The sequence below is a fragment of the Harmonia axyridis genome, chromosome 5 (genome assembly GCF_914767665.1).
Source record: "Harmonia axyridis chromosome 5, icHarAxyr1.1, whole genome shotgun sequence".
In the NCBI taxonomy this organism is placed as follows: Eukaryota; Metazoa; Arthropoda; class Insecta; order Coleoptera; family Coccinellidae; genus Harmonia; species Harmonia axyridis.
The window spans coordinates 27,976,808-27,991,977 of record NC_059505.1 but is presented as its reverse complement, the minus strand read 5'-3'; the positions used below and the strand labels follow the sequence as shown (position 1 = coordinate 27,991,977).

The following is a 15,170-nucleotide window of genomic DNA, read 5'->3' as shown; positions in this document are numbered from 1 at the left end:
TCAAAATTACGAGAGCCCTCGGGCCGACATGGAACGGTGGAATAACAGACCGCCGCGACTGTCTATATCTATCTGCCCGAGTTGGGAAACTTCGGCAAAGTCAGTCGGAAATTCGGCTTTGATGTGCCGACGACGGGGAAAGAATAATTTATTTCGGAACTCTAAAGAGGATAACATCCATCACTTAGAGTTGGAATATTGATTTTGAAGGCTTTTGCGGGCCAGGAACTGCATTTTAATACGTTTATCAACTTTGCCGGATATTTTATTCTGTTTACTCGTGGAAATGGTATGAATACATGAGGCGAATGCGAGGATGTTTCCGGGGAAATTTCGCCGTCTTTCCCCACTCGAGGGATGAGATGGATGCTGAATGTGGTCTATCGTTCTTGGATACGGGGAATTTCGTTAACTCGGGAAAGTTTGATGAAGACGAGTTGAGTTTCGGAAATGTATCTTCTATCGTCATATTCGTGCATCATTTCGGTTCAGCAGGACTAAAATTCTATTGTTATATAAAATGAGTAAATACCTTCAAATGTTCCTTCACTATTTCTATAACGAGCGCCACTCAGAAATTCCCAGGTTTAACAACAAACAATTATTTACATACTAACTGACAAAAAACACCTAGAAGGAGCTGTTTTTTTTGGTAAAACATTAACAGTATTTGGAGAAAAAACAAAGGGTTTACAATTATTTTAAATAAATTTTTTTATAATGTGTTTGTCCAGCGCGATTATCTATACACTCCTCAACACGTCTCAGCATTGATGCAATAAGATGATCTATTTCTTCTTGAGAGATACTATCCCAAGCTACCTGTACTTCATGTCTCAGAGTCGCCAAAGTGGGGGCTGGAGTAAATTTCCAAGCCTTATTCCGATGATGACCCAACCATTTTCTATGGTCGAAAGATCGGGGGATCTGAGCAGCCATGGCAAAAAAATCACATGAGGCGCTTCGAAGAAGTTTAAACTATTTCTGGCAACATGAGGTCGGGCATTATCTGGCACAAATATTGGATTCTCGAGCCAGTCAAGGTAAGGGAGAACATATGGCTCCACTATTTCTTGAAGGTAACGCAGCGCTGTCATGTTACCTCGAATGAAGACTAAAGGTGACCTTCTTGCGTGTACAATAGCACCCCATACCATAACGCTTACTGTCCGGTGTGTACATGATGCTCAATATCAAACTGAGGTTCACGTCTTTCTCCCCGACGTCGTCTTACCCTTTTTCGGCCATTATTATTATTATTTGAACTGGGGTCGTTTTGCTTCGGCTTCTTCGGCCATCATGTGCTCCCAAGGAGAATCGAGGTTCATCAGAAAAGACGACCTGATGCCATTCCACATTCCAATGTTGACCTTCTATGCACCGCTGTAATCGTTGCAGGTGATGCTCAACCTTTAGAGATAACACAAGATGGGGCCGATAATGCTGCAGTCCAAAAGACCTTATCCGGCGGTAAACCGTTCGGACAGTTACAGTATAGCCTTGTTCTCCTAACCACTCATCAGCCAAAGATCCAGTTGTCGCAAATCGGTCTCTTATGATCTTAAACTTTATTTGTGTCCTTTCGACGTCCGGTGCCTTCTCTTCTTCGATTTTGGGCATTATCAAATTGACAACATCCCATTACAGTAGATGAATTTCTGTTTGTATGGTTAGCTATTTCTCGAAATGACAACTCCGTCTCGCGTAGAACAATAAATCGACTTTGGAACTCCTCGAACAGCTGGTTTGTTGTGAAATTAAAAAAAAGACTACAATATTTACGTAAAAAAAATTGTTTACATGAAGAAACCTACACGATTTACGATCGCCAAATTCAATCGTTTACTCCTTGCCATACTATCTATGTTTTACCAAAGAAAAAAATTACAACAGCTCCTCCTGGATGTTGCAGTTTCTTTGTCAATTCAAGGGTAGAAGGCATTGATATTCTTTAACTGGTTCAAAATTCAAAAAGGAACCACGAAGTGGCGACTCCCAGAAATTTATACAAAAACATTTTTTTCTAATTTTACATACCCATGTTTCAAAATGGTTTATATCGATTAAGCGTGTTCAAGTGATTACTGAGCTTTTGTTTGCAATTATGTCTGGCAATAGATTGTCAGTGTTTATTTATTTATTCATTTATTACAAACGGTGTTCAATAGAGCAAGAATAGTGACTTTGTATGATGAGGGTCTGTCGAATCATCGAATCACGGATAGACTAAGGATTCCCCACACTTCAGTTTTATTCAATTTGTATCAGGAAACTAACAGCGTTCGCTGGCCTTCATTGGGTGACTAATGCAAGAGAAGATCAGTATCTATCAGGATATGTACGTCGAATTCGGACCAGTCGGACAGACTCAGCTGCCCGAACCCATTTAAGAAGAACGTTTGGTCGCTTAATTTTCAGTACCACAATACGGTGGAGCTAATTTGCGATCCAAGAGACCATTAAGAGTACCAAGGTTACGTCCCAGATACATAGCCGTTCGTCTACAGTGGGCACAGGAACACATAAACTGGCTGTTGGATCAGTGGCGAAATGTTCTTTTTTCGGACGAAACCAGAATTGTTTTAGTTCGTGACAACACAGAGTTTGGAGAGGGTCAGGGCAACACGAAGGACTACCTTTTGTCAGAGAAGTTGTTTCATAGCAAGAAGGATCAGTAACCAATAAGATAAAACTTTAATAGTTGTCACTGAAACGAATAACAGCCTGTGTAGCTGATTACTTTTTGACGTTTCGTAATTGTGTCGCGATTTACCACCAGTTTTTGGATTTGCCTAAGTTTTTATTGAAATGAATGCGGTCGTAACAAATTTATAATACACAACTCGAGTTGTGAGACATTACGAGCTTCTAGAATTACGCACTCGCTGCTTCACAGCTCGTGAGTAACTTTTTCTAGTCGTGCGTAATATGCTTCTTACAATTCTTTTTATGTAACCACCTGGTTACCAACAATAAATGGTACTCTAACTGAACCATTCAGAGGTGAAGGGATGAATCACCTATTCCCACCACACCTAATAAAGTCAGTTGTCGATTTGCAATATAATAATAATAATAATAATAAACTTTATTTAGCACTCAAGAAACTTCTGGAAATTCCTACTGTACAGTTGCAATGTAAAATAACCACTCGAATCGACTATTATGATGAATCACATTATATTAAATACATACTCATCCATATTTATATGGTCTCCAAGGGTGCAATAGGTGCATAATAACAACAACGCTCAAGAGCTCCTGACGTCATGCCAGTACTTTACCGCTTACTACGTATAAGTGAAAAATCAGACATTCTTCATAACGCATGAATATTCATCACAGCCATAATTTCCATTGCTTTCTACATACCTTTCAGATAGATTCAGATTAAGTGCGAAATTAATCTGAGCCGAAAAATCGATTGGTGCCTTATCCGGGGATCGGCATGATCGATCTTCATCCACATCCAATGCCATACGGAATTTATATACGGAAACGGATGAATATGCAAGGAGTTAGATTTATTTAGCGGTTAATTAGCGATTTGCATTGCAAATCTTCGGGTCGGAGCCCAGATCGCAGTTGGCCGATATTTTGTTTTTCGATAAGGTCCCCAGGCACGACAAGGCCTACCGTGACAGATTTCGTTGCACCCGTACCACGGACATTTTTGCACAAGAGTATTGAATTAACGTTACGACTACGGTGCCTGCGATCTAGATCTGCCCGACAAGATTGCTTGGCTAGATTTGAACTTGCAGTATCGATGCTAGGACTCGTCTCCATGGGAACCAGCGGATTCATACCGAATTGTTTGTGCAGTTCAAGGGAATAATTGTGGAGTAATGAAATGGAAATACCAATTTGTAATGGAATGGATAATTTAGTAGCGAAACTTTCAATGCGACTATACCGTGTTTCATGATAGGAGTTCACAAGGTGGTCCGGAAAGTAACAATACGGTATGGCCAGACAAAAGCGAAATACGGGACGGGAGTAATTGATTTCTAGATATTTGCTCAGACAATACAATCTTGTTTTCTTAAGAGAACACGTTCATCTGTTCCCATCATAGTTGCGAATTTCCTATATAGTATTTGTGTGACCTCGACGAAATGTTACACCATTTCATCTAGAGGAGTTTTCCATTCTTACAATTCTTCTCACTTATTAATTAATATAAAATAAACAAAGGTCATGGCAATCTTGAAGACCAATTACAACACAACATGGTTCTAGAGGGCCAATGTATAGAACAAGTGAACATCAGATCAAATAATCTGATACTTGGGATGCTGGATAACTTTTAGTCAAGACCCAGACTTTGGAATAAGATCAATAATATAGCATTTCAGGAAAAAGAAAGGTTTTCTGCATAACGCATACTTGGACATAAAACTATGTTATGGAATGGTTAAATGCTACATTTTTTATTTGGGACGGAAGCCTGGAAAGTCCACTTGGTAATCATGAGGTTAGGTTAGGTAAATCAGAATTACGTTTGATATTGCTCCACTTATCCTGAAAAGTGTTGAGATCTCGAAAAAACCTGTAGTTAAACTCTGGCAGATCACGAGAATGTAACATGATATAAACCCCTCTTAAAATCTATTAACAAGGGACCAGAAAGGTGACAATACTCCTGGATGAAGAATACAAAAGACTGGAAAGGGATGAATCACCAAATTTTGGTTCACCCCGCGCTAAAGAGAGGCGAATTTGCCATGTTTGTTGCCATTATTATTATTATTATTAATCGGTACTGAAAGAGCCATACAAGAAAAGAAGGAGAAGAAGATTTGTTGCATCGATTTGAACTCTAGCTTAAACTAGAGATAAGCCTATTCGAAGCATTGAAGATGTGTAGCGCGAAGCGCCATCTGATTGGAGAAACCATAAAGCTTATCTTTTGTTGAGCACATAGAGGAAGTATACGCGATTGTCCCCAACATGGTTAGATTATGTTGTCGGATTGTGATATATTTTCAAATCTACAATTTTTCTATATCGTTGAAAATTTGGAATCCGATTTTCCCACTAATTGTCGAATTTATAATGAGCAGAATATTTATTATTTTCTGTATTCACCTGCTGAAATCCAAGGTTTGGTAACTTTTGATCTTCTAGTGTCATCGGTTGTTTCACGTCTTTTGGCTCGCTTGAAGTTTGTTTTCTGAATTTCTGATATATTTAGGTATTTATTTTAATATATTTTAGAGCTGATATGAAACGTTGATTCACTATGGGATCTAAGAAGTGCGTTCTTTGTGGAGAAACTCATGAAATGGGTGAAATATCGTATCACTGATATGTTTTCATTTCCGCGCGCTTCTTGTCAAATTTGATAGTTCATGTTGGGGACAGAATTTGCTTACTGAAAATGACATATGCTCCCTCTATCTATGTTTATTACTCTGAGGTTAAGCATAAAAAATAAGGTTGTTGTTATCTCTTATAACCTTACTCCAAGCAAACTTATCTTATCGGATTGAATATGCCAGAGTTTTTGGATGCTGACACAAAGTGATTTTTCCTTCGATAGGATTTGTGTACGTTGAATATGACCATCCAAACTGATAAACTTCAACTTCCTGAAGCAAGAAGTCCTACTTAAAAAAAAATTATTGTCTGCGACAATAAAATATTTGTGGAAATAACATTGTTTTTATTTTATTTATAATGAATTTCCGCTAAGTAAGGACTGAATTCATGAAATATTTCGAATTGTGGCAATCCTATTCAAGAATCTCATAATAAAAATAATAATAACCTTTATTCAACAATTACAAAAAATAGTGTTTCACAATAACATAAAATGAATGAACAAAGTTGACTAGCGATAAGTGTTAATACACTTGTTTTGCATGAATATAAGAAGTCATTACATAAAAGCACACTTAAAAATAGTACCTAAAAAAAGAAATGACAAAAAAACATATCCACAAATAATAAACAACAGAAATAAAATGAACATACAATATGAAGAACTATAATACGTTTCTCCCTGTTTATGCAAGCAGTACACTGTAACATACTATGAATAGGATTTGTTCAACTCACGAAAGCATCGAAATGGCGATGAATTAATTGTTTTGGATTCTCAAGAATGAATTTCTTCAATGCATTTTTGAATTGCGGTGGATATATTGATGTTTTTATTTATTTAGGTAAATTATTATTGAATTTTAGTGCCAAGTAATTGAAGGAACGTTGTGTTATTGTTTTCGTCATATAGGGAACTGGGTGTTGACTTCGATTTCGTGTGTATACCTATTTCCTACCTGAAGTAGTAGTTTTTTTCTCTTTCAAGGAATTCAAATATTCATTATTGGAAATAAAATTCCGAATCAAAACGACCATGTTCCCGATAAGATCTCGAATCTCCTTAGTGCATCTCATTATTTCTCATACTTTTTGCCACAAACCGTTCTACATACATTTAACAACGTCATAAATTCTCTTCTTTCAGCTAAGTTCCTATTAATGATACGTTTCTAGAAAGTAGCATTACAAAACTCCCCTTCGCCAAATACGAATCACCATTAAAGAACGGTTTTTTTTTTCAGGAAATCGCCGCGACTCTTATCAGCTTCGATCGACACGCGGAATGGCAGAGCAAGGAGGTCAAGATCAGGTTTGTATTACATCCATCCCGGCTTCGTTACAGAATCAGCGAAACGATAAATTGTTTTCCTCGCAGGCCGAAAAGCGGTTCGATGCTCCTCTACAGCAGAAAGAAGGTGCGATACCGTAGGGACGGTTATTGCTGGAAGAAACGCAAGGACGGCAAGACCACGCGTGAGGATCACATGAAACTGAAGGTGCAAGGGACCGAGGTGAGTTCAATTCAAATTCAAATTTATTCATCATAATATAAACTATACAATATTCTCCAATACATAAGTATTCGATCAGAAATGTATGACCTAAGCTTGTATTTCATACCCTCCGATCAACAAAGATGAATACAAATATATTCGCTACATTAAAAAATAATTCAATCCAAAACAACTGTCCAATAACAGGTATGTTTATACCTTTTAAATGAGAAAATAAGCTCTCTAATGGCTGTCAATATAAACTAGCACATATATTCGAAAACAGAGTAAAATATACCAGAGCTTTCCACAATGTAAGATTTAAGTTTTCTTTCATCTTTTTTGTTTTTTATATTGATAGTCAATTTCATCTCAACTGGAAGAAGGCAATATAGTTTTGGTCCGTAATAAGATAAACTGTGCTGTAAATGTGTTCTATGAAATCTTGGAACTATTATATTTTTATTTTAATTCAAACTCAATAAACTCTGTGTCAACCATGCATTTATCAATCTCATGCCATTTTCAGTTGCTCTATAAGTTCCATCCCAAGTTTCTTCCTCAAACGTTACTACCGAATCATCTGCATATGAGATGACATTTATATTAGGGATATTCATAATATCATTTATGAAAATAAGGAACAATACATGTCCAAGAAGAGTTCCTTGAGGGATTCTCGTGTTTGGAACCTGTGGATGACTCAAGTTTCCCGCAATCGTCACACACTGTTTTCTTTTCGGAGATAATCTCGAAACAATCTCAGGCAAATCCCCCTTATACCAATTTTCTCCAGTCTACACAGCAGAAGTATGTGAAGTTCGTGAGAGACGGTGTCGGAAGCCTTGGCTAAATCCAAGAAAACTGACAGAATATTTTCTTTTTTATTCAAACCTTCATTTATAGGTATATAGGTGGTAAGATTTTCGATTGCTTCGGTTTGACCGTCGGCCTAGAAGCATGGTCGGGATTTCCCCATGAATTTCTGCACTTGGGATTATCATAATAAACCCATTTTGCGTCTCCAGTCAATGTGCGATGCAGAAATCACTTCCATATTTGCCTTGCAAGCAGCTGTTCACAATCAAACAAACGCCGTTCAACACTTCTCGGATTCAACTCGCACGGAAACTAATTTCCTTGTTTCTTAATCATTTCCATGACTTTCAGGCGTTTTGAAATGGCTTGTTGCTTTACTTCCAATGATCCTGACAATTCTTGTTGCGTTTGACACGGGTCTTAATCAAGTAATGCCTACAATTCGACCTCAAAATCACCGTTCTTGAAGCTTTGAAACCACTCTCGGCACGTTCTTCCACTAATAGCGGCCTCACAATAGGTATTTGAGTATTCGATAAGCCTCAGCCACAAATCTCTTCATATTAAAGCAGAAAATAAAATCTCCCGCAAATGACGAGAATTTGGCTCGTAAGCTGACATGTTATCGACATTAATCGAGAATAACTTTATGGTGCAGACACAAATCTACTAATAAATCGATGGTGCTATCTTCACAAATTTCTATTTATTTCGACTACAACTTACCGCTACATCCATCTATTGCAAAACGAAGAAAGCAAAGTTGTACACCTGCATCGATTGTTCATACAGCTCATAAAAATCCATTATAGAGAAAAATGATTCCTACACACATACAGAAGAAATATAGGGTGAGTCCAAAAAGATCAAGATTTTCAATGATTTCCAAAAAATTGAGCGTGGGATTAGTTAGTATGAGATCATTAAATTGATACACGAATTGATTGTCCAGGAAAACATTTCAAAGGCAATTAGATTATAATCTAAAATCGTTATTCCCTTGAAGAATCTTTATTTTATAATAATGTTCACGTTGTCATCCGGGAAAGTATCGCTTTTATTGCTAGGTACACACTTTACGCTTACGGTCAGACAAAAAAGTAACGTCAGTGCAACCAAATTTCCACTTTATTAACTGACGTTAATGAAGTCGATATTTTTCAATGTTTGAGAAAAAAAATCATTCTTGAACTGTATAACATCTTCTATGGAAAGAGAACAAAACCACAACAAATGAGACGTGCATTATTTCCCGATATTCATGAACAAGAATAATCGATGCGTAAAGTTATGTGCTCCTGGAGTTTCCGCAAAATCTCTGGACGGCTGCCAGATAAAACTTCTCATTTCATTTTCGTACCCTCCATTTCCCAAATCGTAAATTTCGAAGCGAGATGAATCGAGTTTCCTTATTTTCCTCCAAAGATGTTCGTAATAAGATAAGATAAACGAAAATTGCATATTCAACAATAGTTCTGCATTGAATATGAAATGGATTCTGTCTAATTGTCTCAGAAGTAAAAAGCGCGACCTCATAGAAAAATGGGTTATCTGAACATTGGATGAACATAAATAAAAACGTGTTCAACAAGACGTCGGTTTTGTGGTCACATAGCATAGTGCATTCCGTGAATAAAGAACAGAACCTACTGAGCAAAAATAACATAAGAAATGTCAAAAAATGATTCATGGTGTTACCATTGAGTTTAATTATTTTAAATTGTACCATTTCTATTGGATAACCCTTTACAATGATAGCACAATATAAGGGTAACTCTCATTATGGTGCCGAACTTAAAAACCTATGGATAATTGTATTCTACAACAATTATTATAAAAACATGTCTATTGCAAAGAATTTTTTCCACTTTGAAAGGAACACGCACACCATCCTAGAAAAATTGGCTTTCTGTGAATTTAATCGAATTTTTCATATATTGTAGAATTCGTGATGCTAATCAAATATCTTCATTGCATCACCGTTCTAAATTCAATTGTTCAGATTATTAGTGTGCTACAAATAACTTTTCTAAAATTTCAAATGGGCTTTATGAAGAAATTTTTTGAAATACACACTCACCGGCGAAATAAACTCGACCAAATTAGGATAAATTCTTTGGTATTGAAAAATTTCCATAAAAGTTCTCCAACTGTTGGTAGCTTATTCAAACATGTATTTGTAGTCCAATTTCTCAACACCCTGTGAAACAGTAAATTTGTATAGTTTGCGCTGAGTTTATTACAAACTTACAGACCCTTCTTTTCGCCATCTTTCAGTTTTCATTTCACCTGGACATCTTGATTTTTTGAATGTACACGTATAAAATAAGAACCTGGAATTTTCAGGGAAAATTCATAATTCATAATGTTTTAATATTCAGCAGTAATTCGAGACTAAAAAAAATGTAATTGATATTTCTCGTAAGAGTTGAAGGTTCAGTTTTGAAAAAGCTGAAGGAAATATATATTTCTCTCTCCTAGGCCTCTTTGACACCTCTCACAAGATTAGAGCTTCTACGAAAATCTTATTCAAAGTGTTCACTTCCAATTTTTGAGACAAGTATAACAAATTCGAATTAATTTCTCCTGCGTACATTCCTGCACTGATTTTTCAGAACCAGAAGTAGAACAGTTGAGAAAATGTTGCTTTGAAATAAACAAACAACTTTGTTAACTCTATCGACAGTTTTGGAGTTTGAATCAGAATCCCTCATCAAACAAACTGTTGAAATATTCAGAAGGTTATATACAGGGTTAGAAATATTAAGAGGGGCACTTCAGGGATATCGAAAACCATTAGAGATACAGGATGGCTTAAATTACAGAAAAGTTGCGTTATTTAGGAATGAGTGTGTTGTTGTAAACGTATTCAAAATATCCCCGAACGAAATTAACTACGCAAATTTGAAATTCCCATTTAATTTTTTGTTTAAGTAGTACGCTGGTGCCAGAATTGTCGAATAACTTGTTACTTCGTTCAGTTGTTATGCGGAATCATCACTTGATTTTTGTGAAAACCTATATCGTGTTTGTTAAGTGACGTCCTATTAATTTCATTATCATGCTGATACCAACACTCTAAAAGGCGTACAACTAGCAGTCTGTAGAAATTGTTCTACAGAATGTAAAAAACTCAAGTTATGGTTTCACATACCAACTGAGAACTAAGTTATTTTACAATTCTGATATTTATGGAATGTTCACGAAAATACATTGTGATAGCAACATGAGAAATGATTTGGTATTAGGCTAGAGATAGAATTGTCAAATAACTTTGTTGACAGTTGCTATGTGAAATCATCACTTGAGTTTTTCAGATTAAGTAGAACAATTTCTACTGACATGCCAGTGATGATATCACATGAAAACTGAACAAAGCAACAATAATTTGACTATTCTGGCACCAGAATACTACGAAAAAATAAAAAGTTCAAATTTGCGTAGCTAGACTCGATATTTTTGTTGAGTGTGATAAATTATTGAATTCGTAATTTTTCTCTTTATCATATCATAAGGAGAACCAATATGTCGTCCATAAGAAAAAAAAATGACTATCGCGTCTCTGACACAATGGAAAATAGAACAAATCTGACGACACCATTAGAATCTCTATTGAAATCTATATTGGATAATGGCTACAAAGCGAATTTCATGGGTCCAGAAACAAATGAGTTATAGAGAAAAAAGAAAATCTCGATTTTTTAGTTTTTTCGAGATATCTCGGGAACGATTAGAGATATTTTGAATATGTTTATACCAACAAACTCATCCCTAAATAACGCAAGTTTTTTGTAATTTAAGCCACCCTATATCTCTAACGGTTTTCAATATCCCTGTAGTGCCTCTAAAAAGTTTTAACCCTGTATAATCGACAAAATCTTCACAAAGACTATATGAAATTTTATAAAAGTTATTTTCATCACCCTTTATAATCTAAACGCTTGAATTTAGAGTGGTGATCCTATGAAAACATTTAATCACTATCAGGAGTTCTACAACATACAGGGTGTTCTGATTTGTTTCCAACAAACTGAAATGGGTGATAGATCACATCCTTTTGAGCAAAAAAGTTCCTATGAACATGGGTCCGGAAATGCTTCGTTTCCGAGATACAGGGTGGTAAAGTTGAAAAAATAATTCGCGTTTTCTTTAATATGTTTTGACTGCTCCGAAATCCTTTCATGAAATTATTCCTATTCAAATATTAAATTTAAATTCATTTTGAAAATTTCTAAGGCGAAATGCATGCGGATTTTCTATTGCCCACTAATAAGTAGAAGTGGTATGCTATGTAATTGTTGTTTTTAAGTGTTCTGAATATTCTGTTTCCTGAAATATTGCGTTGTTGGGATGCTTTACGAATAGTGAGTTTTTATTTTCTTCGAAGGTCTGTAAAATCCTATTTCTCTGTAGATGATTTCTTCTTTGTATGCTTCGTTCGGGCCTTTGGTAACCAATACCACTTTCCTGTATTTGTTGATAAGCTATTAACTTAGTTAACTATAATTATAATTAATGACATCTGAACATAACGCACTTTGAATCTGTCATTGTGTATAGCCATTTTAAATCTATTGCCGCAACAATTGTTGAATGTAAAACAATCAATCATTCGAAGATGTCATTTGTGCATTCAACAGAACGGTGGACATTTCGAACACCTTCTTTAAAAATTATTATGTTATTTTGTTTTGTTCTAAATTGTTACTTCTAAAAAATATTTAATTTAAAATTATTACAAATTTGTTTCTACATGTTTTAGAGATTACAAAAATATGGATTTGGCTTTAAATGCGTTTTTCTCTGAAACAGTTGCCCCTAGCAACTTAAATGAGTCATACCTTTTTCAACTAGAAAAGTCAGGGAAATTGTTTTTTTTTAGTCCAGAATGACGTACAGGGTAGCACAGAAAAGTTGCAACGGTTTAGGTAAAGGGGACGAAATGATTGCCAGTGGCGCTCTCTAGAAAATACAACCAAATCGACCACAAATTTTAATTTCTCACTTCAAAAAACCCTATGTACCAACTTTCATGCAATTATTTGGAATCAGTCGAAAGATATTTGAGAAAACGCGAATTACTTTTTCAACTTTAACACCCTGTATCTCGGAAACGAAGCATTTCCGGACCCATGTTCATAGGAACTTTTTTGCTTAAAATGATGTGATCTATCACCCGTTTCAGTTTGTCGGAAACAAATCAGAACACCCTGTATATAAAATTCGAGCATATTCACCGAAAGCCAATTTCCCTTTTACCTTTCCTTTAGATGTTAACGACCCCCAACTTTCGGTGAACCCAAAAATTTTTCACGGAACGAATTCAGCCTACCGTATTGTAGAGTTTCAATAAAATCTGCGTATAACGTAACAACATAACACGGAGGATGCCTGCATACGTAAACCGATTATTACGTGATTACTGTTTCGAAAATTTCAATCATCCTGATTAATTCGTTCCATATTATTTCGATCATGTTCTAACCGCGTACGCTTATAACTGAATTTTCAATTTATTTTCCCGTTTGTTGACGAACGCTACTGCGCGAATTTCAATCAAAGTGCGGTCGCATTCGTCGCTATCACTGAACCCTTCGTGTCGATACAGCTCGTTCGATACATTAATGTTTACAACTTGCATAAAAATCCGACGTCGAATACAAATGAAATTATAATTCATTCAACAACTGTTGCATGAACGAAATTGATTACCATTGTTGTCGCCCTGCTCCATTTTCATTCTGAAGTATACGTCTACGTCACTTAATGAAACTCTGTGGTAGATGTCGTAGATGACAGCTGACAGTTAGTTGGAGATAGACATGAAATACAAGTTTTTGCATATATGAATAAATCAGTCTTTTTTCGTAGATATCCAATTATTATGTCCCACTTATAGTGACTGACAACCAGAAGGAGCTGTTTAAATTTTAAATTTTTTTAGTGAAACATAGAAAGTATAGCAAGTAATAAATTATTGAATTTGGAGAAGAAATCGTGAAGGTTTTTTCATGTAAACAATTTTTGTTACTTATTGTAGTAAAGGTTTTTTCATGTAAACAATTTTTGTAAGTATTGTAGTCGTTCTTTGCAAGTTTTTTCAAATTTTGCAGCTGTTCGGGTAGATCCAAAGTCGATGTTTAGTTATTGTTAGAATGCCTAGAGCACGTGTACATGTATTTTATCACCAACTAAGTGAATTCGAAAGCGGTCACCTCTCGTAGACCAATCTACGAAAGTCTACGAGAGGCGGAGTTGTCATTTCGAGAAATCGCTAACCTACGAACAGAAATCCAACTACTGTTATGAGATGTTGTGATTTGATAATGCCCAAAATCTAGGAAGAGTAGGCACCGGACGTCGAAGGGGCACAAGAGAAGTTTAAGATCAACGTCTAAGACTTATGGCCATTAGAGACCGATTTGCGACCACTCGATCTTTGGCTAATGAGTGGTTGATAAAACAAGGCCATCCTGTAACTGTCCGAACGGTTTACCGCCGGATAAGGTTTTTTTGGACTGCAGCATTATCGACCCCATCTTGTGTTACCTCTGACGGTTGAGCATCGCCGGCAACGATTACAGTGGTGCAGAGAACGTCAACATTGGAATGTATAATGGCATTAGGTCGTCTTTTATGATGAATCTCGATTTCCTTGGATGCACATGATGGCCGAAGAAGGGTTAGACGACGTCAGGGAGAAAGACGTGAACCTCAGTTTGATGTTGAGGGTCATGTATACCGGACAGTAGGCGTTATGGTATGAGGTGCTGTTACACATACAATAAGTTCACCTTTAGTCTTTATCTGAGGTAACATGACTGTGCTGCATTACCTTCATGAAATAATGGAACCATATGTTCTCCCTTACCTTAACCAGCTCGAGAATCCAATATTTCAGCAAGATTTTGCCCGACCTCATGTTGCCCAGAGTTAGTTTAAACTTTTTCGAAGCAACCCATGTGAATATTTATTTTGCCATGGCCGCCCAGATCCCCCGATCTTTCGCCCATACAGCATGTTTGGGACATCATGGGTAGTAGGCTATGGAAATTTACCTCAGCCCTCACGGACTTTGGCGGATCTGAGACATGAAGTACTGATAGCTTGGGATAGTATCCCTCAAGAAGTAATAATCCATCTTATTGTATCAATGCCGACATGTGTTGGGGAGTGTATAGATAATCGCGGTGGACAAACACATTATTAATAAATTTATTGAAAAAACTTGTGAACCCCTTCGTTTTTTTCTCCAAATTTCAATCATTTACTCCTTATTCATCTATATATGTATATGTTTTACCAAAAAAAAAAAAATTCAAATATCTCCTTCTGGGTGTTGCAGTTTCTTTATCAGTTAAAATACTTACAGAATACTTAAAATTGTTACATTAATTAATAAGGATGTATCCTCGGATGTATTCCATTGAAAGAACATTTTTTGGAATCTACTATCGATTGGTTTTTTGTAATTTCCTTCGAAATGAAATTATTGCAATGGAAAATTAAGATGATAACCGAATTCATATG

At 36.1% G+C, this 15,170-nt stretch overlaps 1 protein-coding gene across 7 annotated transcripts in view; it reads left to right on the top strand.

Annotated features, from left to right (window-relative positions):
• Positions 1 to 15,170, top strand: part of LOC123679897 (calmodulin-binding transcription activator 2) — a 274,862-nt gene that overhangs the window by 234,450 nt on the left and 25,242 nt on the right. For all 7 annotated transcript variants that reach the window (XM_045617454.1, XM_045617450.1, XM_045617452.1 and 4 more), the window contains 2 exons: positions 6,570 to 6,637; positions 6,704 to 6,839. In XM_045617454.1, the coding sequence (XP_045473410.1) occupies positions 6,570 to 6,637; positions 6,704 to 6,839 (204 nt within the window). The remainder of the gene's footprint in view (positions 1 to 6,569; positions 6,638 to 6,703; positions 6,840 to 15,170) is intronic.